General features: G+C 38.4%; 1 protein-coding gene across 3 annotated transcripts in view; it reads right to left on the bottom strand.

Moving 5' to 3' along the window:
* Positions 1–23,246, bottom strand: part of COBLL1 (cordon-bleu WH2 repeat protein like 1) — a 115,597-nt gene that overhangs the window by 49,479 nt on the left and 42,872 nt on the right. For all 3 annotated transcript variants that reach the window (XM_075001608.1, XM_075001609.1, XM_075001610.1), the window contains exon 2: positions 6,286–6,471. In XM_075001608.1, the coding sequence (XP_074857709.1) occupies positions 6,286–6,377 (92 nt within the window). In that variant the 5' untranslated portion in view covers positions 6,378–6,471. The remainder of the gene's footprint in view (positions 1–6,285; positions 6,472–23,246) is intronic.

Here is a 23,246-nt window from a genome sequence, read left to right as displayed (position 1 = left end):
TAGTTGGCTGATCAGGCAAAAATCATACCTAAAGTGTTCTTTCTATAGGGTAAAGCAACTGAGCAGCCAGTTCACATGGTTCAATCGCCTTTCAAAGCCAACCTGTTTGGTTTTTCTTTCACTTGGGATTCCCTACTTTTCCTTCTCAAAAAATGGCTGTTTGCTTTCCACAGGAAGGGAATGAGGGCAATGCAATGTGGGAGGATGACATCACATTCCCAAACCATTTGATGGGCATTTTTACCCCCGCATACTACACCAGCAAAAAAAACCCAGAAGACTACAGGGCTGAGGGAATTGTGGGATAGGTCTTTGGCAATTTAGCATGGCACCACTAACTCAAATTTGTGGGGAGGTGAGGATACTCAAATTCATATTTATGAAATTCGAACTTTTCGTAGTATAGACATAGCCTCAGGGAAACATGCCCTGAGAACTGATCTTACCCCTTCCTCATCACACATTTTCTTTCCCAGTAGTAGGAAGGAAGGAAAAGTAACTGCTGCCTTCATCTTTGCGCTCCCTTCAATAACTCCCTCCCACCTAAGGAATCACTGATAAACTTCACAGTGATAAGTGGGGCAGTTACAAATCATGCAGAAAGGATGCTAATATTCAGCACAAGTCCTTCTTGCTCTTATCTGCAGGCCTTTTTAGGCTGCTACTGTGGCTTAAAACAGATTTTGCTTCCAGCTATATCTCCCTGACTTACACTACCATAATAAACATCTTAACCTTTAAAAGTAGATTTTTAAAGCAAACATATGAACCCGGACTGTTCTATAGCCCATTACTGCAATGTCTGAAACAAGAATTAAAAACCACCATGTTCTAATGGGAACAGTGGCTCTCTGTAATGATGAAAAAACTATTACCAAAAAAGTTAAAATCAATCCAGTACGAAGTCTTTGTTAGGAGGAACTTAAGGCATCTGATTTCCCCACTTCTGTATATTCACCATCCCAAATGAAAGGAGAAGGGAAGTTAGCTCTGTGAACTTTACTGACACTAAATTAGATATATTTGAATCATACACAACCTTTTATAGATTGTCACGTTAGGTGTTTCAGTGTCATTAACTTTTCAGCCACATTTGCTTTCTCCCTTTCTAACCAAGGCTTAAACAAATGTGCTATCCCACTAAAAACATATTAGAAGAACAGTAAGGCTGTAAAAATCAAGCATCTTAAAGTTAGTAAATGCACCCAACACTATTCCTGAACTCCCAGCTCTTAGCCTCACTTCAATTTAGGATGTTCCTCCTTCAACCCAGTACAAAACTGGGCAACCAGCAAGGGGACCATGACAGTACACGCACAGGAAAAAAAAAGTCTCATTCCTAGTGTCTGGTACCAGTGTCCCCTGTAAGCTGAGCACCTGGGCGCCTGCCCAGGAGAAATTCAGGTACCACCCAGCTGACAGCATTTGTTTCTATGGCATTGCACATCTACACATGCCTCGCTGCATGTAACAAAATTTATTCTGCTCCTGGATGGAAAAAGTTGGATGAGACTGTCTGGCACCATAAACTACAAGACACAGCAGTTGCAAAAAATATGCTTGCTAGTCGTGGGTTGATGCATGCTCAGAGAGTTCAAGGAAAACTGACCAATTTTGAAGACTGACAGCTAAATTTTCCAAATATTCTTTCTACACTGAGCATGCTCAGTCTCTAACCTAGCTCTACCAAGCATGCATAGTGTACTTTCACAGGTACATAACCAGGCTAGATTTGGGTAGAATTTAGTGAGCATAGACAAAGATGCAACTTTCTGCCAAATATGTCCCTGCTCTAAAGCCTAGGAATTGCTACAGCTTCTCAGGAAATTGTTCCTTTTGTTCCAGTTGTGCTTTTCCTTAACATCATTTCCCAAAAAGAGAGGACATACACACACAGTCTGTCTCTACCCTTTTCTCCCATCTCAAAGTAATATACCTGCATTTGTTTCTTCATATAATTTTATTAAAGTATTTCTAGACAGCTGATTTTTTTTAGCTTCTTGTATTCATTCCCTAAAAGCAAGTTGTAACATCAAATGTCAAGATTACAAGGTTCATAAAATTTGTTTTCAACTGCATTTTTTTCTGTAGTTGTCACCATCCAGAAAATTAAAAATGTTTCAATGAGGCCTCTTGCTGTAAACACATCTGTGGTAGTTAAAGAATACCCAGTGTCATGGCTGAGTAAAAGCAAATCGTGCCTGGATGCCAAGTTAAAGATGCAGCTGACACAGGTCAAAAAGCAGAGTCCGTAAGTAAATAATTGTTAAAAAATAACCCAAATGACAATTTGAAGTAAGTTTTAAAGGAGCATTTTCTTCTACCTTTGATACAAAAATCTTTCACTTAAGCTACTGTTAGATATGAAACAGTTACAAGAAAATGGCAAAAAAATTTTATGTTCCTCTCATCAACCCAAATTATTACAATTTTATATTATAGATAGTCCAAAGAGTTTCTCATTGTTCACACTCTAATCTCTTCATCTTTAGCCCTGCCTGGAAAGTTTAAGATTCCTCTAGTAAACATAAGCAACCAGGACCATATATTATTACTGGAAATTTGGAAGGGTACTCAAACACTATCTTTTTCATTTCTTGTAACAGTACAGGAACTACAATGGCTTGAATGTCAAGTAACTTTTGCTCTGTATAACTAAGACTGCTCTTATACAAAGAAGTGAAGCAATAGTTTGCAACCAGGTTACACAAAGTTTAGAGAATTCAAATGAAGTACAGTTTGAACTTCTATAGTCTGGCACTCTCTCATCTGGCAACATCCATGGTCTGGCATGAATTTAGTTAGCTGGATGTCCAATTACAGTGGCCAAGTTTCCTGGGGTCCCATAAAGTTTGTTTGAAGCCATTAGTCCTGGCTCTCTGTGCTGCTATTTAGCTCAAATTTACCTCTAAAAGTCTACAAACCCACTAAGCAGCACAAGTGTTAGTAATGCCACTAGACAAACACTAACCTTTTGTAGGCCAGCAAATTCTCTTGTTGGGCACCAGTCAGAAACCAAGGTTGCCAGGACTAGATGGGTTCAAGCTGTACTCACACAGCACACTCTCAACCACCACATGTACTGAACTTACCCATTGAACTTTTCTTCTGAAGGGACTCATGTTAGTTGTTAAAAGATTAAATTCACATGATTTTTTTCAAAATATATTTTGGGATTCTTCATCTGGCTTTCAAGTCTACTATATAATTGGATCACATTTCCGAGCTTTTGTCCAAATTCATGAAAGCTTGAAATGTATTTGAAAACAACAGCTGAGCTTCTCAGTCAGACAACCGCTGAATTCCAGGAGCTGGGGCTTTCACAACAACAACTACATGGCCCACTAACATCACAGAAGGTGGAACCACTAGTTGTTAGTAGCCATAGTTTTGTTTCCCCCGCCAGGTTGGGATAAGTCTGTCTGGTTTTCATACAACTGTCCAGTTTAAGTCTCTTGCATGCTCCTCCTCCCAACACTCAAGGAAAACACTTAAGGTTTTTAACACAAAAAAACCAGAATTTGTTATTGATTATAAACACATCAGTTTTTGACAACTAGGACAGCAAAACAGGCAAAACTTGTTATTCACTAATTATACAGAATACAGCAATAAATTACTAGAAAGAAATCCTAAATGACTAAAAGTGCACAAAGTGACTTTGAAAAAAATCTGCCAGGAATGTAAAGAACACAGATTCAGCAGAGCTCTTCTGGGACCCTGTGTAACTTGCTGCACTCAGCCTAACTGCACTTTGCTGAATATGCAGCAGCAGTGGGGCCAACAGCCCCCTATGCACCTTAGGGCAACTTGACGGGGGAGGTGGTAAACAGGGTTTGCTCCACACTCTCATAAGAGGCAGGGCCTTGGGCAGTGGGGCAGGGCCAAGAGCAGTCAGCCCGTAGTGTCTCTCAGACCACGATGTTGAGGTCCCTCCCTAGAGCCGTGTGGCACTCAGTCAGAAATCCATAGAAGCCTGGAACTCCAGCCATTGTCACTGCTGCTATTCTACTTTGAAGCATTGGGCCCTGGGACAATTGCTCCCCCTTGTCCTCCTCCATCAGCAGAACACAGATGAGAGAGGCCTCATTCTATGGCATTCTGACACGTGCACAAATGAAGATATTCATTTGGTTGTAAGAAAACGTAACTTCCCTACTTTCTTTCCTGTGTCCAGTTTAAAGTCTCTATACTATACTAGATGTTAGCCCAGCAACTTTAAATCTGTTCTTGGATCTAAACAGGGAGCAAGACAGACAAACTGGTAAAATTACCTTTCCACATTGTTTAGAACCATATGGATCTTACTCTGTATCCACAAACTAACAATGCCAGCATACAACTGGACACAATCTCTGCACAAGACAGGCCCAAGACTAGAAAAATACAATTGTTAGAAGTGTATTTGCACATCAGAATGGTGACACCAGCACAGTATCTCTTTGTACTACTAATAGGTCTAGCCAAAATTAACAGTAGCTCACTTTAAAGTAAAGGTTCCCCCGTAGCATCCCCTGCCCCTCCCCTCCACCCCTTTTTTTTTTTTTTAAGGCATACATATGATCCAGGAAACTTGTCACTAAACACAAATTCATGGCATAACAGGCCTGCTGGTAGAATCAGTACACCATATGTTCTTAAATGACACATGTACACCCACATTTTTCTGATAAAGTTGAGGGGCGATGGTCTCGAACACTGACAAATTAAACTCAAACTTTAGTTAGGTGCAAGAATAAGCAAAATTTGTTTACGAAAAAGCCTTAGCATTCTCACAGCCTCAGAACATGATTTCAGAGGATATATCTTTTTCAGGAATGCTACCCTCAAATCAAAGTTCTCTTTAAGATCATATGGAGCCTAGAAAAGACCTACATGACTTTGTCAACTCTAGATCTTAGTCAATGAAGGACAATACCACTCTGTTAAGTAAAAGGCTTGTTTGTTCTTCTGAAGGAGAAAGTTTGAAGACACGACAGAAAGCAAGCTGCACAAGGCTAAATTGCCTATTAAGAAATGAGAGAGATACAGATGGTCACTTGTTTGGGTTACATAATTTGCCAAAAAAAAAAAAAAAAAATCCCACAAGGACAACACATGGGCAGGCAAAAAATGGTAAGTATATGTGGGTTCTTTTATTTTATCTATTAGACTAAACTCAACAAGCTGGCATTTAACCTGCTGCAAATCATGCAACAGATTCATCGTTTATTGTAAAATCTGCCACATTGAACTGAGACCGTGTACACATTTGATACTATACTTTAAGACACCAGGATTTCTGACTACACCCCAGCAGTTAGCTTTTAAAGCTTTCTGAATTGGAAAGGTCTCACAACACACAAAGAAAAGCTTCACTTAAATTTACTGGCTTGAATTCACAGCTCTATTTTCTCTGACTGGCTTGACTTTGAGTCATTCAATTAGAGCCTTAACATAACAGAGACTTGGAAAGAAAGCTCCCATTTCTTTTAAAATTCAGAGAGTTTGAAAGCCTCATAATCCTAAAGGCACCCATCATCATTTAGAGCAAAATTTCTAGGATTCAATGCAATCTAGAAGTATTAATATTGATGAGAAAAACCTGAAGGCATCACTTCCCATGTGCAAGAGGCCACTCACCCTTAAAGGACTGATCTAAATTGATACAAGTTGAACCTCTCTAGTCCAAACACCCTCAGGAACCTGACCAGCACTGAACAAGAGAATTTTTCAGACCACAGGAAGTCAATATTGTCTAGCAGTATTACTAGCAGTTACACTACTTACTGGGCTCTTAGACATCTGGGGTAACTTACAGCTAAATAGCAGCACAAAAACACAGAGCCAGAACTAGTGTCTGGAAACAAACTTCATGGAACCACAGAAAACTTGGCCACAACTGTAAGTGGTCATCTGAGTAAAATCAATACCGAATTATGGATGTTGCTGGATTAAAGTGTGCTGTAAATAAAGAAGTTCAACCTGTATTAAGCATGAATCTGGTCAACTACAGTCCCTTTACTTTGTGTGTTGAGTAAAAAGGCACCCAACAACTTGTAAAATCATTTTAGAAACCTCCACTCTTGCTAGTCTGGTTTTTAACACTCCTTGCTCTAAGAAAGTTGGAAAAAAGGAGTACAGAAATAAGTATATATTCTAATTTTCCCCCACTAACAAGTGATCAGTATCAGAACATAAAGCAACTTATTTTCTTCAGGAGGTACACATCTGAGTATGGTTTCAAGTGCTGTACAAGTTTGTCCAAAAAGTGTCATTCTCAAAAAAAAATTTCATATGCCATACCTGCCATTCACAGTAGTAGATTTGATCACATCCCCTGGAAGGACAACAGATAATTCTATGTCTTTATTGGTTATACTCTCTTTCTGTTCCATGGTATAATTAGTTCGTTCTGTACCATCAAATGAAGAAACTTCAAAGTTTTTTGTTTCAGATGCAGGAAGAGGAGCTTTGATTTTAGCTTTTGCTCTGAAATAATTAAAAATAGGATATATGAACAAAAATGCAATCATCAATATATTTTTACAGTATCAGTGTCAAATATTCTATTAGTAAATACTTATGCTTAATAGAATGCTCTCTCTATGGCCCAACAAGAATATCAAAGTGAAAATGACTAATATACTACTTTCATGCTTACACAGTATAAACCAGATGCCTGAATATCTCTCTGTTGATATGTAGTTAGTGATGGTGAAACATAAGGGAAATACATGACTCGTCTACACTAAAGAATCCAATAAAACAGAACTTCATTCAATTTAATATGGTAATTTTTCATACAGCAAGTATAAAAACCCTACAAAAATAAAACCAAACTTCTATCATGCAAGCTGTATGTCTGAACAGTTTTTGGTTTTATTTTAAATAAAGAGAATGGGGCTCCTTATGTTGCATTACATTTTGATAATGAAAACATGGAAGTCATGAAATACAACAAAGTCATAGGAACTAATGTTCGGATGATGAGGATATGCACATCTTAAAATTTACAATGTGGGTGGGCTTGGGAAAGTTTTATTTTTCTCAAAACATCTGTTTCTATATGAAGGATTTTTTTAAATCTATTATGTTTATCAGAGTCATAAAAAGTGGCAATGAAATGGCATAAAAGTAAACAAATTAGTATTAATTTGTTATATGCAAATGATATTTGTTAGTCTGTGTTGTTTACTTGTTTGGTTTTGTAATTAACAGCAATATTGTGCCATCACACTACCATGATCTTTCATTTCTCATTCCCTTACCAGTTAACACAGCTGTGATAAATCCTCCTCAAATATAAACAAAATATGGAAATAAACATGCAGCGTAGGAATGAAATATGTTTTTTCATCTGCTGTGTCTGACCAGGATCATGCTACTCTTTTCCTTTAAAAAGATGATGCTATTAATTGATGTAGCCTGAAGCTTCTGTGCCAAACTCAGCTGTGACTAAATGGTGGCATAAAATTACACATTGCATGTAAGCTGTACATAGTATGCATTGAAATTGGTGAAATATGGTGGAAAATACACTTATTTGACATTAGTGGAAAATAATGTTCAATTTACAAAAGAAACCATCACCACCAAAACAGCTGTATTCCTATGCTGAAGTAGGTACTGAAAGGAATGTTTCCCCTTACACAGAAACCCCTTTCATTTAAAAAAAAAAAATCCAATCGCTTTTGGAAAACAAGATGTGAAAATTACAGGGGTCAGTGGAAGGACCGAACTGAATACTCAGAAAGGATCATATTGTATTAAAATATTACTCACCATTATGCTTTAAATTCCTGAAGCAACATAATTTTGACCAAAAAAAAGCTTTCAGTGGTACGATACTTTAAGGCATTCAAAAAATTTCCAAACACATGCCGTAGACTTTTCTTTTTGTTGCAAGAGCCATGCTTTATTTACAGAAACCCTTTAAGAAGCTTACCTTATTAAAACAATTCCCATCACTTTAAGATGTTGAGCCTAAAATGAGGGAAGTAGCTGGAAAAGTATGAACTTCATGTTCAGTGAAAAATATGTTCCTGAAACATGTGCCCAAAAATGTACAACTTAAGATGAAGTTCTGCAGGTTAACTTAAAACATGTATTACCTGTATAATCTCTGCTTCCTTCAAGAGTCCCTTAACAGTTAGATGGAGTTACATTCAATACAAAACAAAACATGTTTCTATGATGACATTTATGTATCTGCATGCTCCAAATGAAAACAAATTTACTTTTAATGAAAGCTCAAAGATATGTCAATGTTGTTGATTACTTGCAATGACTTGCCATGCAGGAAACTGGAATAAAGCTTTAGCTTGAGAACAGAAACACAAACCTTCCCTGCAAAAACAAAAGTCCAAAGCTACTTACGCTTTGGAACAAACAGCAAGGTCCACAGTAGCATTGCAAAACAAGACTATGTAACTACTAAATTGTGACAAGATTTCACATGACTAATCCATTTCTGAAAGTACTTAAAGAGCTTTGAACTCCAAAAATCCAAGCAAGATAATTTAACTATTCACATCCTCTATAAAAACAAACCAGTAGCACTTACAGCTTTCTGTTATCAAGCAACCATGATGGAGATTCAGAACCTTAGTCCATTCATATATTTAAGTTTAAAAGTTTCCTTATGTACAGGGGTTTGCAGGGCTTAAATCAATGCTGTTAGAGTTTACAACTCAGACAAATATATGGAACTAACTGGAACTCTGTTAACTTTGGTCAGTATGACAGAGGTAGCCGTGTTAGTCCATATCTTCGAGAATAACAAGAACTCCTGTGGCACCTTATAGCCTAAACGATACATTGGAGCATAAGGTTTTGTGAGCAAAGATCTGCTGGTCAGTATGGCCAGCAAGCCATGATTATTTTGGGGTTACATGAAAGCTCCAAAAACAGCTTGTAGGTTATGATTCTTTTAAGGTGGAGTTTCTGTTTTTATATAGCTTAAAGAAGAAACTACAGGTTAGACCTCCCTGGCCTGGCAGCATCAGGATCTGACCCATCCCAAATAAGAAAATTTGGTGGACCAGGGGAGGCCCCCTGTCACTGGCTCCCAAGGTCACCTGCTTACTTCCTGGAGGCCCAGACTCCAGTCCTAGGCCTGCAGCCCTTAGGCTCCTGGTCTCTTTGGTTCAGGAGCATCCATGATCCTGTTGGACCACAGATGTTGCCCGATTAGAGTGCACCAGTTTTGGTAGTGCAACCTATAGTGACAAAAATAAAAAAAGAGGCAGCACTAAAAAGTGCAATTGAGCACATAAAACATTCTAACATGCAAAATAAATCAATTCTCCTTCTTTGGGGGTGTTTTTATTTCTTTAAAGAGGCCTAGGATGATCCTTGTTCCGAACAGATCAAAAAACTGTGCTTATTGTCTTTTAACTCCCTAAAAAACTACAGAACAGGGAGGGATTTATTCAACAAGCATTGACGGGTTAATATTACTTTTCTCACCATCAAGTGAGCTAATGCCATCACCCTTCACTGCTGAAGGTCTGGAATCCTGGCTGCTGGATGTCACTAACAATGGGATTAAACCTAAAGTTTGTGTGTGTCTACCTCATAAAAACTCGACCCAATTAACATAATGCCATTTTATGCGGCAGAGATTTAGAACTGAGACCATGACTACATTAACAGTAATACAAGCAAAACTTTTGTCATTTAAGGAGTCAAGGATGGTGGGGAAAAGACATACGCACACCCCTCCAAGTGACAAAGTTTAGCTGAGATCAGCGTTCAGGTGTACAGCACTATGGTGGTGGGAGCGCATTCCCATCCATGTAATAAATACACACTCATCATGCAGCTATGTTGGGAAGATATGCACACTCACCAACAATAAGCTGTAATTGCTATAAGCAGGTTTCACTATATTGATGGGAATGCTCTCTCTCTCTCTCTCTCTCTCTCTCTCGTCAGCATAACGAGGCTGCTCAAGTCATCTTACAGAGGTATAGCTTCAAGTCAGGATAGCATTATATTGGTGGAGCCACGTTAAACAGCTTTCAAAATGCCTACTAGTATCATGCCTTTCACTTCAAAACAAATTCAGAGAACACAGGTTTCAACATTGATCCATCTCCTTTTGCCCAATCCCAGCTTCTTCCAAACAAACTAGCAACACCATCCCTGCCTGTTCTGGCTAATAGCAAATTAATTAATCTACCCCTTAATGAATTTAGGGTTTTTTTAAAAACTCTGTTACAATCTTTAACAGAGGATGTTGTAAAGGCCAAGAGTTTCACAGGCTGACAGTGTGTTCTGCAAAAAAAGCTTAGTTTTGTTTGTTTTAAACCTGTTCATTTCATTCTATCCTTTTCCTTAGTTTTAGCCCTTTTTTCCCCCTTATTCATTTCCTGTTTCCTATGCCATCCTGTCCCATTTTTAATTGATGTTGTTTCCTACTTACTTGGTAACTTCCTTTCCCCTTGAGAAATCTAACATGGTATCTGGGTACTGGACCCACCAGGGAGGGGAGGGAGCAACTGCCCCCCAACCCCAGTGATTCAGAAGAGTTCAAGGCTCCTTCTGGGAGCGCTGCACTGACCCTGCCACTTTGCCCAGGGGCCAAGCCAGTCTGCTAGCCTCCCTGCTGGGTATACAGAAAGTTTAAATGATTTTAGTTATTGGTACGCACCAGTCCCTGAAGACAGATGATTAATCAGCCTGCAAGCACTCTTATTCGAGGAATCTCATCCTAATGCCAGTGCTCTTTTCCCAAAGGGCAACACTGGCCCAAGAACTGACACTGATCAGAGACCAAATTTTCTGGCTGCTTGCCCATTTCCCACTGCTTTTATGACAGAAATCCCAAAACCATGCAGTATGTCTTCCCAAGAGTGAACATTCATTTACGTGCTAAAAAAACTGAACTTGTAACATTGTGTGTAATAGACTTGGTAATACTTGCCATAAAATATAAAAGTGATTCTAAAATTAGTCTAACAAGTCATAATATTCAAATATTCAGCTATATGATGCTTCAGTGGTAATATTTAGAAAGGCCAATTCAAAAATGCATGGAGGTAGCTTACACAATACAGACTATTATATATCCTTATTTGCAATTCATTCAGAAATTAGTTCTACCACCTCAAACTTAGTCCAAGCTTTTAATAAACTAAATTCAAAGAGACCACACTTTCCTTTCAAAAAAAGGTACACTTTGAAAAGGTACAATAATTTTCTACTACATTATGCTAGTCGGCAAGATTTTGCCATTTTAAACTGAAATATTACTAGGTTTCGAGAGCTTGCCTGAAGTAGCCTTTATGTTTTCTTTAAATCAAAATAAGAAATTAAATACAAAATGAAAACTGAATAGTTCTCAAGTTAGTGACACACAACAGTAGTAGTACTGGTTAAAAAAAATCATACGAATGCGTTACTTCCACAGAAATGTTTATCATCTAGAATGGAAAGTTTAGAACACATGGCTTTTCTTGGCCCCGCAAGTACATCGATGTTGACAAGCTACTCCACACTAGATGATATGTTGGAATTAAAAGCTGAAATGCTCATGAAATGTCTTTTTGCATCCACGGTATTTGACACTCCTCTTACTACTGAACACATCACATATGCTGCATTCCCTTTTAATATACAAAGCTGATTGCAGGTCTTAAATGATAACTGCTTTGTTATATTAAACTATGGAATGATTATATTTCCAATGTCGGGTCTGAAGATGCTGTTATAGTTACTTCTCACATAAAGCAATGTATGCATTTAATTTTTTAAAACATTTGAGTGTGCAAACTCATTCACAGCTCATACAGACTAACAGGATGTAAGACAGCTCTGAAACAGACTATCATTATACAATACTGACTTTCTAGGACGCTTTTAGAGGGAGAAATAATGATAATTCATTAGCTGTCCAAAATATTTGCTTTTCATCACAAGGTCATGTTGCAAGACATCAGTTAAACTTAAATGCATGTGCGCTGTACACATGGAACCTTATTGTACCAGACATGTGTTCTGCTGTAAAAAAGCATTATGTTTTCCAGCAGTTTACTTTGCATCACATAAATGAAATTAAATTATGAAGACTGTAACACTGCATCATGTCCACCGACAATAAGTTTTAACACTTTACAACATTTCATGCTAAACTCAATTTCCTAGATTATAAATCCAATCAACGTCACCCTGTTCTTAAACACAGCTCTTGGATTTGCTATGTCATATTCACCCATTTCCTGAAGGCCCTCTCCATTTCAACTGTGCTTTTTTTTGGTCACATTCTAAAAACAGTCCTTTAGCTTATATTGCCCTAAACAGAATACTCTCCATAACAAAAAATTACTTCTACTTCTTCTGAACCCCAGTTCAAAGCCTTTTTCTATCAACTCTCCATGAATTCCTGCCCCCCCTCATTGTTGTCTCCCTTCCACTGAGAAGAACAGCCATACTGGGTCACACCATATGTCCAATCAAGCCCAGTATCCTGTCTTCTGACAGTGGCCAATGTCAGGTGCCCCAGAGGGAACGAACAGAATAGGTAATTATCAAGTGATCAGTTCCCTCTTACCCATTCCCAGCCTGTTGCAAACAGAGACTAGGGACACCATCCACGCCCATCCTGGCTAATAGCCACTGATGAACCTATACCCCATGAATTTATCTCGTTCTTTTTTAAACTCTATTATAGTCTTGGCCTTCACAACGTTCTCTGGCAAGGAGTTCCACAGGTTAACTGTGCATTGTGTGAAAAAAAATGTTTCCTATTGTTTGTTTTAAACCTGCTGCCTATTAATTTCATTTGGTGACCCCTTGTGCTTATGTTGTGAGAAGGAGTAAACAATTCCTTATTTATCTTTTCCACACCAGTCATGATTTTATATACCTCTATCATATCCCCCACTTAATCATCTTTTTTCCAAGCTAAAAAGTCCCAGTCCTATTAATCTCTCCTCATATGGCAGACGCTCCATACTCCAATCATTTTTGCTGCCCTTTTCTGAACCTTTTCCAAATCCAAGATATCTTTTCTGAGATGAGGCGACCACATCTGTCCACAGTATTCCAGATGTGGATGTACCATGGATTTATATAAAGTTAATATGACATTCTGTCTTATTATCTATTCCTTTCTTAATGATTCCCAACATTGTTAGCTTTTTTGACTGCTGCTGCACGCTGAGTGGATGTCTTCAGAGAACTATCCACAACGGCTCCAAGATCTCTTTCTCGAGTGGTACCACCTAAGTCAGTCCCAATCATTTTCTATGTATAGTTGGGATTATATTTTCCAAAGTGCATTACTTTGCATTTATCAACATTGAATTCATCTGCCATTTTGTTGCCCAATCACCCAATTTATTAAGATCCTTTTGTAGCTCTTCAGAGTCTGCTTGGGACTTAGCTATTTGGAGCAGTTTTGTGTCATCTGCAAATTTTGCCACCTCACTGGTTTATCGCTTTTTCCAGATCATTTATAAATATGTTGAACAGAACTGGTCCCAGCACAGACCCCTCAGGGATACTATTATTTACCTCTCTCCATTCTAAAAACTGACCATTTATTCCTACCTTTTGTTTCTGATCTTTTAACCAGTTACCAATCCAAGAGGACCTTCCTTCTCATCCCATGACAGTTAACTTTGCTTAAGAGCCTTTGGTGAGGGATCTTGTCAAAGGCTTTCTGAAAATCTAAGTATACTACATCCTCAGGATCCCCACCATTCACATGCTTGTTGACCCTTTCAACAATTCTAACAGATTGGTGAGACACGACTTCTCTTTACAAAACACTCAACATACAATGCAATTAATCTAGACCAGTTATTACATCTGTAACCATCTATCCCAGTGGTTCTCAAACTCTTTGGCATCACACACTTACTTTGGAGTTTTGAGAAACCCTCATGCTTCCAACCTCTTCTTTACCACCATCCAACCCCACTCAACAAAAAAATTGTAATTTAAAATAAACAAAAACTTGATATAAAAATGTTATTTAAAATTAGAAATAAGCACTAACAGTTTTTCTTGGCCCCTTGCAGATGCCTGGTGCAGCCCCAGCTGGCCAGTTGCCTGAGCCTCATGCCAGCTGCCAGAGCTACCTGTGCCAGCCACCTGCCCACCTGAGACCTGCGCTGAGAGAGCCACCCACCTGAGCCACATGCTGCCAGGGCCAACCGCTCACCCACCCACCAGAGCCAGCCACCCACCTGCCTGCCTGCTGACCACACAAGCCCCCTGTTGCTGGGATCAGCCACCCAAGCCCCATGCTGCCAGAGCCAGCCGCCTGCCCACTGAGCACTTTAATACACAACTAACCAATGAAAAAACTTTCAAGGAACAAATTTGAAACAATTATTCTTGACTCAAAGAACGTCAATACTCTTCTTTAAATTGTGGTTTTGAAATATTCGAATATTTTTCCACTAACAAAACAACTGTGCAACTTTATAAACAATATCTGAACATAGCATCTATGCTAGCTGGTCCCAAAACTGGAAGATTTCTAATGTAAACAAAATATTTTCCAACTCTAAAAAGAGTCTCAGGGAGAATTTTAAAAATCACGCAGCGAATGGAAGCGCTAGGATTCTCCCTCTCTATCCCACCACAACATCCACAGCAGACCAAGTGGGGGAACATTCAGTGGATGGCTAGGCATGGACAACTGGATAGATGCCATGAGACAGCTGCATGCTGAGCTAGCCTGTGGGGATGGGGTTCCCAGCTGCTCAGGGCAGCAGGAATGGGAATTTATATTGCATAGGGCTTGCAAGGGGATAGGGAGGATAGCAGGCCACCTGGCTGCAGGGCGCTGGAGTTCAAACTGCTTGAGAATTGTGGGCCATTTCCAGGAGGACAAAATGAATGGAAAAAAACTGAAATGTCAACACAGCAGGTTTGTAGACAACACAGGGAAGGGAAATAAAAAAAAATCCCTTGTGGAGGTGGAAGTTTTGTTGCAAAAAGCCATCAAACACAAAAGTTGCTTTGCAGTGTGCATGTGCATGTGCTTTTGTTGACAAAAGGCACTTCTCCCTCATCAAAACTTGCCAGGGTAGACATTTTTTGGGATGTGAAGTCTCTCTGCATAAATAGCCTTGTGCCTTTGAAGTGAAAAAAGTTAGGCAGATGAAGTAGCTGTAGGGAAACAAATCATTTAACTGGGAGTGTAATCATGAAATTAAAAATGAAAGTTTAATGCAATCCAGGGGAAAGTTTTGGCACAGACCATTCTGCCTGTCTGATTATCTGCTGCTAACTAAACAGATGCAGTCTTGGAAACAGAAGAGGCTACATACACTACAGCCAGCTCATAGTTCAAACATTTTCTTCTATTTAAAGTGTGGAAAAAATGTAATTCAGAGAAAGAGGAAAGCCAAATCTGTGATTTATATTGTCATGGTTTTACCCATGGCATCAAGAGGATGGAAGGATATTGGCTCCAGAGATGTTGGAATTGACATATAAAGCCTCTCTGACTCACCCAGTCTTAGAAAAATGCTAAATTTTGTTTTAATCTTCTCTCAATTACTGGTCAGTTGTTTAAAAGACAGACATCCCACAATACCAGAAAGATCCCAGCAACTCTAATTTAGGGAAGGCAGCTTCAGATTGTCCTTTGTCATCAGACAGTAAAGACGACACAGTCTTGGTCTCTCAGCAGCAGCAGTACCCTTTTACCCTTTCTAGGCTTGATGTTGGCGAATATCTCAATGGTGTCTCAACTTCGAAGACAAGATGCAAGTTCCCTAGATTTTTCAGGAAGGGAATGTTGACTGTTCAATGTAAGCAAGAGAAAATGGCTCAGGCATGGAAGATTCACTGATTTCTAAGTATGCAAGGAATTTTGACCCAGGCATTACTGTACTTTAATACAGTGTTCCTCAAGCAGGAGTATACCTTGGAGGTACTCCAGGTCTTCCCACGGTACATTAACTCATGTACATATTTGCCTAGCTTCACAACAGGCTACATATACACTAGTTAAGTCAGTATAATTGAAAAAGTTCCTTCAAGCATTGACTTGTTTCTACTGCTCCATATGCCTTATGCTGAAATATAAGTACAGTATCTCTATTCCAATTAATTTGATAAGAAGATGGTAGAAGATCAGCAACTTTTCAGTAGTAGCCTTCTGTGATATTTTTGCATATTTTTGTAAGTAGTCTTTAAAGTGAGGTGCAACTTGGTAGTACGCAAAACAAATCTGATCCCTGAAAAGAGTCCTGTAATCTGGAAAGGTTAAATGGCACTTGTTTCAAGACCTCAGATTATTTTAGGAGTGGACCATAGTAAGTGTACCCTTAAGAATATGCAAGAGAGGTATGGGAGTACTTCAACAAAAACAGTACTTTATTTTAAAAAAAAAAAAAAAAAAGATTGAGAAACACTGCTTTACTGCATTAGAAATATGAAGCCCAAAGCAAAATTTGTCAGGTCTTGAGAAATATACCAAACTCCTTTTAGTCTGAGAGATTATTAACCAAAGTGAAAAATGCCTGCACAGACACTTCAGTCAAGGCCAACTCCCTCTTCTGTCTTATAGAGGAAAAGTTTGTGCGCCCTTTTCTTGCCCTTCCTATCCTTATACCACCTTTTTATTTATTGAGGCAAAAACTTAAGAGGTTGAGAACACAAAATAGGAAAGAGAATGAAAAGAGCTAAACAGACAGGAGACAGCTCAGGGAATTCTAGGTGCTTTATTATTCTATTAGGCTAAGGCTACACTGTAGTCATAACTCAAAATAACTTATGTAGTTTGCACAATGCAAATTGCCTAATTTATTTTGAATTAACTTATTTCAAACTTGCTGCCATCCATCCAGCACTGAAATTTGAAATAAGCTGCTATTTGGAAGTTTCTGCTACCCCTTGTACAACGAGGGGTGCTGGAACTGGAGTACCATGCTTGAAATAGTGCTGCTATTACAAGTACTGCGTTTGGCCACAGAGTTGCTATTTCAGGATACATTTGTTACCCAAAATGCCAACTATAGCATAGCTATAAGCCTTACAGGACAGTGGGGAAAGGGAATAGTTCAAATTCTGATCCCAGCCTATAGCACTAATCAGTTTTCAGAACAGCTACTGCTGACAGCAGACGACAACTCCCCCCAACTTTGTCACATGAACTGGCTTACTTTTAGGCTGGTTATTCATGATCCAAATGCAAAAAAGAGATCGGCCTGCCCCAAAACTCCTTGCAGGGCAGAAGAAGGGGTCTTTCCTCTGACAGACTTTGAGCACAGAAGCTACTAGCATTCAGTGGCTACCTCATCTGCCTAATTCTTCCTAATAGAGTTTATGCTGGCTTGCTGGATTCTTGAAACCTACAAGCAGAGAAGGAAAAGAGTTCTCTTCAGACACAGGGAAGTCCCTATCCCATGGCTGGGAGCCTACCGCCATTAGCTATCTGCAGCACCTTCTTGCACCTCATGTAACCATAAGGACCTTCCTTCCCCCAATTCTCTCTCAGGAAGAAAGAGAATGCATCCTTTAAGTGCCAATCTCAATCGAATATTAAAATGACAACTTTATTTTTCTCTGAGAAAGGAAAAAAGCACAGACTGGAAAGGTTCACTTTTAAGCACTTTAAAAGCTGGCAATATCCCACACTAAAATGTACCAGAACTCGTCTAACCTATCCTGAGGAATACCGAAAAAGGAGGAACTAGCTCAAACATGAACCAAAGACTTAAAAGACACACAAAAAACTGACATCATTGGAAAGCTGTTTAAGAATTTAAAAAAAAAAAAAAGAAAACCAAGAAATTCAACTGCAACATTATAAATGTAAGGATGCTCCCACAGTGCAAGCAATTTAAATAGTGGAGAAGCACGTGATTCAAATGAATTGCTTATATTCAGTTATATGCAAAAAGTAAACAGTAAATACAGTCAGTCTACTTCCAGGATTTTAAATCCTTTCCTGTTTTAATAAACTGAGGTGTCAGTCACACACATTGCAAAGGTATTATAACAATATTATTTATAAACTGCCCCTTTCATTCTAAACACTGATGATTTAAAAATGAGTATTAAAGCTATAAAAGGAGGATTCATTTAACTTTTACAAAGGCACATTGATTTCAACTATATGACAGGCACACTAAATTGGTGTAGAAAACTGGCATTGATTCAGTGGCTTAGTATTTTTTCACTGCTGGGCTTGGATTTTATAATCGTATGCAGACAACATAAGCAAATACCTGGTAAGATTGAGTATGTGAGCAAGATTCTTCAAATTCTCTCTTTGCTGCCTGAACCAAAATTGGAGCTCAAGTCCAAAAAGGTGAAATTACACACTCTTAGCATACACGCTTCTATCACATGCCTGCAACTGAACACTTGGAAAAGACCAGTCCTAAAATCCTTGACTGTATCCCTGTAAATGGATGCAGCACGGGTCAGTCAGTCAACAAGAGATCTCCTCACCAGTGCACCATTCAGTTTAGACTGTAATCTTTAAATATAACCTAATTAAATCTGAAGATACATTATTTCATATGGAATACTGCAAGTAACTACAGGTTGAACCTCTAGTCTGGCACCCTTGGGACCTGACCAGTGCCAAATGAAAGAATTTGCCAAACCACAGGAGGTGAATTTTTTAGCACATTACCAAACACTTCCATTGCATACTGGGCTCTAAGAAGATATTTAGGGGTAAATTAGAGCTAAATAACAGCACAGAACATTGAAATCCAGGACTGGTAGCTGTAAACAAACTTTATGGGACCACTGGAAACTTGGACAGACTGATGAAAAGCAGGCATTTGGCTAACTAAAATCATGCCTGACATTGCTGGACTACAGAGGTTCAACCTGCACATAAAATCTAAAAATTTAAACAGCATAACATTTGCTATGATTCTGAAATTGAGATATCCATATCTGTTTACATAATCCTCCTTTTTCACAAAAGGAAGGAACCAGCTTATAATATATACCTGCAAAATACTGAAAGCAAACTACCCCCAGGAAATGCGTCAACCTTCCATTTTGGTCTTAGTACCATTCAAGTCAGCTATACATCCAAATTACTTGATGAGTTAATATTCAGTCACAGTTCTTTGGTGTTTCCATACATTTAAAGTCATTTTAGAGATTGAGAGAATCATCCAGTCTAACATTGTGGATAATGATAAACAGACGCCAATTTGAAATGCCTTGAAAATTACAAATGCAAACTGTTACTGATGTACACATCTGTATGAAGAATTAAAATATTACATAAAAGCAGAGATGGAGAAAGGACCCAAAAATTACTGGAGTAAAAGTGCAGCTGTCTTTGGAGAGGAAAGGGTGAGAAATGTACTTAAGTTACTGTCAGAAAAAGCGCATGCACATGCACACACACAGAGTACTCAGATACCCAAACGTGAAAGAAGCTGCACTTTTACTTAAGTAACTTTTGGAGTACTTTTCCCACCTCTGCATAAAGTAGCAGTAGCATTCAGATTCTACGGCAATTTTAAGAACATTTATCATTAAGAGCTGTTTATGTATGCAGTATATATTTTAAACAGCGTCCAATTTCAGAGGTTTGAACAGAGACTAGATATCAATTTGAAAACTTGGCAAAGAAGGAGGATGAAGTTATAAAAACATTTTAGTAACTATCACGTTTAAAACATTTCATAAAGAGATAATCCATGAGCCATTAATTTGCTATGAGTAGCATGCAGGATTTTTTTTAAAAATGATCCAACTATTTTGATTTTAAAATGTATTATGCTGAACAAGTTGAGAAGCTTTCCTCAATTGTTTTAAACAGATTTTAATTCAACTGTAGACGTATGGTAGCTAGATTCAAACAAAAGGAAATCAGCTTTTAGGCCTCAATCCTGCAACATGCGGATGAACTTATGTATCCACTCAATTTCACTGAAGTCAATACGTGGTGCAACAAGGTAGGTGTACCTGCAGGACTGGGATCTGAAGAGGTGTGCTCAAAACAAATTCATAGTGCATTGCAAATCTAAAAACTAAAAAGGTAGTTTTAGAAAACTTAGTTTGCTTTATCTCCACCATTAATGTGTCCCCCCCGCCCCAGTTTCTAATATATTATTGTTAAATTCTGGCACCAGACAATCAAACTCAGATAACCAATTCTGCTTTCTGTCATACTAATGCAATATCATTGATAAAATGTTTTTACAAGTGTGAGACTAACTTGTTCCAAGTATTGTTACAAAGATGACTTACAGCCCAAAGCAAAGAAATAAAGCTAGAGCACTGACACTCCACTCATTCTTACTGGACATGTGACGCTAACTTACCCAGAACTGACAGACCCTTTTGTTAGTCAGGAGAGAGGAATATATGGCAAAAAGTTTTATCCCTAAATACTAAATCAGAACATTGTTGATATAGGACACTCAATGTATGAAATATTTTTCAACCAATGCATACACTATTCTACCTGTAACTTAAAAACCATGAATATCTTTTACCAACTAGTTCAACTGTTTTCCTTACCTACATTAAGGCACATTTTTTTCTTCACTATTTAAGAGAGAGAGAATTTCTTTCCAAAGGATCCACAGGTGGAGGGGAAAAGGCAGTGTGCGCATACTGAGTTCAGTGTTGTGCCAGTTCTTCCTTAATGACAGCACTAAACCTACCTATTTATAAATCTCACCACCTGATCAAACAACCTACTAGTACATCTTCAGATGTGTATAGTCTCTAATCCTGACATGTCTGCTTCAGCCAATACTGGAAAGACTTTTACTAGCTTTCTTGTGTTTTCCACAGCATTAGAACTTAAGAAAAAAAACTGACCCCAAATTTCCAAATCTGAAACTATTTACAATAGTAACAAGTAATACTATCAATTGTAACTTTCGGAAATAAGAGCATGTCTCTCCCCGTTCCATGCTTTTTACTCTCCTTCTCCCCATCTCCTACAAGAACCCTCCCAATCCACACCACACTTACACAAAAATATTACTGCAGGTGATTTTTGCAAGCGGGTGTGACTACATGGAAGCCAAAAGCAAAAATAGCACATTTTACATCTCATCCTATCATTTAATCCCAATAATCATGTGTAACCTATAGATGTTCTCTAACCTAGCTAATATGTATCATTACCAGACAAAACCACACACACCCCCATTCCATTGTAATGGTTTGCAAAAAAGTCTTGCCGTATTTGTGATTTAGTTATTTCTAGTCTGATTTATATAAACTTCAGCTCATTATCTAAGTATTTATATCAATAAAATGCATTACAAAATTTAACATACCTCTGCCAATAGTGGCCCTAACAGAGAACACTATACCAATTCATAACTGCCTCCTGCCATAAGAGAACAACCACCACCTTCAAAGAACTATGGTGGTTAACAGTGTTTAAGGCTGCTCCAGAAACAGCTGGGGATGTTCCTTGCCTATGGATAACATCCCTAATTCATTACCTGAGCAATCCTAAGAACACAAACTTTCACCACAGTTAACCCACCTGATGTTAAAGTCTGTGAACAAATGGGTTTCATACTATGCTTTGAAGCTTATATCAGTTTCCAATTGACTTAGTGCAAAAGTGAACATTTCAGAATCAGGATGTTCCTGGCAGAGAAAGACAGTCTTCCACTAACCCAGACATTCAAATCTAAAAGCTAACAGGAGTTTTTCAGATGATCTCAACTGCCAGACCAGCTCCTGGGCAGGGGCAGACATAATGCTAAATTAAAAACAAAAAACAAAAAGACAAAAACCAAACTCTGGGTGCACCAACACTCATATTATTAATTGTGGTGCAGGATGTTTGCGCTCTAAGACCCTGCGAAGTAAGAGGGTATCTATGGCCAGCCCTATTTAGTTTGGCAGTCATTTTCCCCTCCCTCTCTCACATTTAATGCCCACAGTTCAGGGTAGCAATGAAACAGAGCGCTGTAGATTTTCCTGGGGACATATCTTGAAAACAGAAAAATATTGTATTTTCTCATTAAACTCTGGGAATTAAACCTAGCTACATATTGTTATAATGTAGAAGACTTCATTAAAAAAAGTTTCACAGTCAAAAGAAGCAGCTCACTATGAAAGCTAAAATTATAATACATTCTTTTTAAAAAGTCAAATTATCACCCCCTTCTGGCAGTCACTGGTTAGCAAACTTGCTGTTTTTCATGAGTTTTATGGACTAGATAAGCACCAGACACTTAATATCTTTAGTTAATACACAGGAAAGGAATTCTCAAGTCTTCGTATTTGTAACTACGCCTTTTATAGGCATGCCTTAAGATATATTTTTGTAATGTCATCCCTGTGAAACAACAATCATTTTCTATATACACCCCAGAATATTTCAGAAAAAACAAAGAACAAAAAATAGGATGCTTTACAGGAAAATTCTTAATACAAAAGACAGGATGCACACAGCACGTGCTGAGATGTTCTTAGTTTTATTCCTCTGGGGGAAAGATAGAGACAAGAGACAGAGCCAAGAAAGTCTCCTCCACCAGACACAGGACATGCTACCTTTTTAACTACCACTCCCAACCTCTGGAGGTGTCAGAACTAATATGCAAGGCACAAGGTAACTGATCTCACACGGAGGAAAAGCTAACCTTAAAACACACATGCAATGAAAACAAAAAGGCAGCCAATAAAGAAAAATAGAAAAAGACAGTGAAGTTTTTTTGGTTTGATTTTTTGAGGTATTGGCAGGGGGAAGGAGTGGTTTAGGACTACAACGCATTTTTAACCTGCTTTCAACCCCCTCCATTCAACTACAAAACTTGGTGCCTCCGTACAAGGGGTGAGCAAACTTTGTACGTTGGGCCCCACTTGTCATCCCTGCAATTAGCAGGCCCTCCCCACCCCGAACCTGTCCTAATGTGATTTAAACTGATGGAAATTTATGTTATGTTCATATGCCAAAAAAAAAAAAGCGTGAAAAGAAAACTTTCAGCATTTGTAAGAAAATAGGTATGTAGAATATAAAAACTATTAATTAGTATATAAATGTGAATACATATATATAAAACCAGTAACACTCCAACATTTTTAATGAGATCAATGAGCCTGAGACCCAGCAACTGATCATTCTGAACCCCACCCCCCATGCAATTTCATGCCCCACTGAGTGGGCCCACCCCAAATCACACACCACTACTCCATATGAATAAAGTTGTGCCTAAAATGGAAGCATCAACTAAATCAACATTACTCACTACTGTCATCCATAAAGGGGTGAAGTTAGAGAGATGGACTTTTACAGTCATGAGAGACTTGGTTTAGTCTTATTTTGCTTAGACTTTTTCAAA

Source organism: Carettochelys insculpta, chromosome 8, assembly GCF_033958435.1.
Source record: "Carettochelys insculpta isolate YL-2023 chromosome 8, ASM3395843v1, whole genome shotgun sequence".
NCBI lineage: Eukaryota > Metazoa > Chordata > Testudines > Carettochelyidae > Carettochelys > Carettochelys insculpta.
The sequence above is the reverse complement of the archived record's forward strand: the minus strand, read 5'-3'. Positions and strand labels throughout refer to the sequence as shown.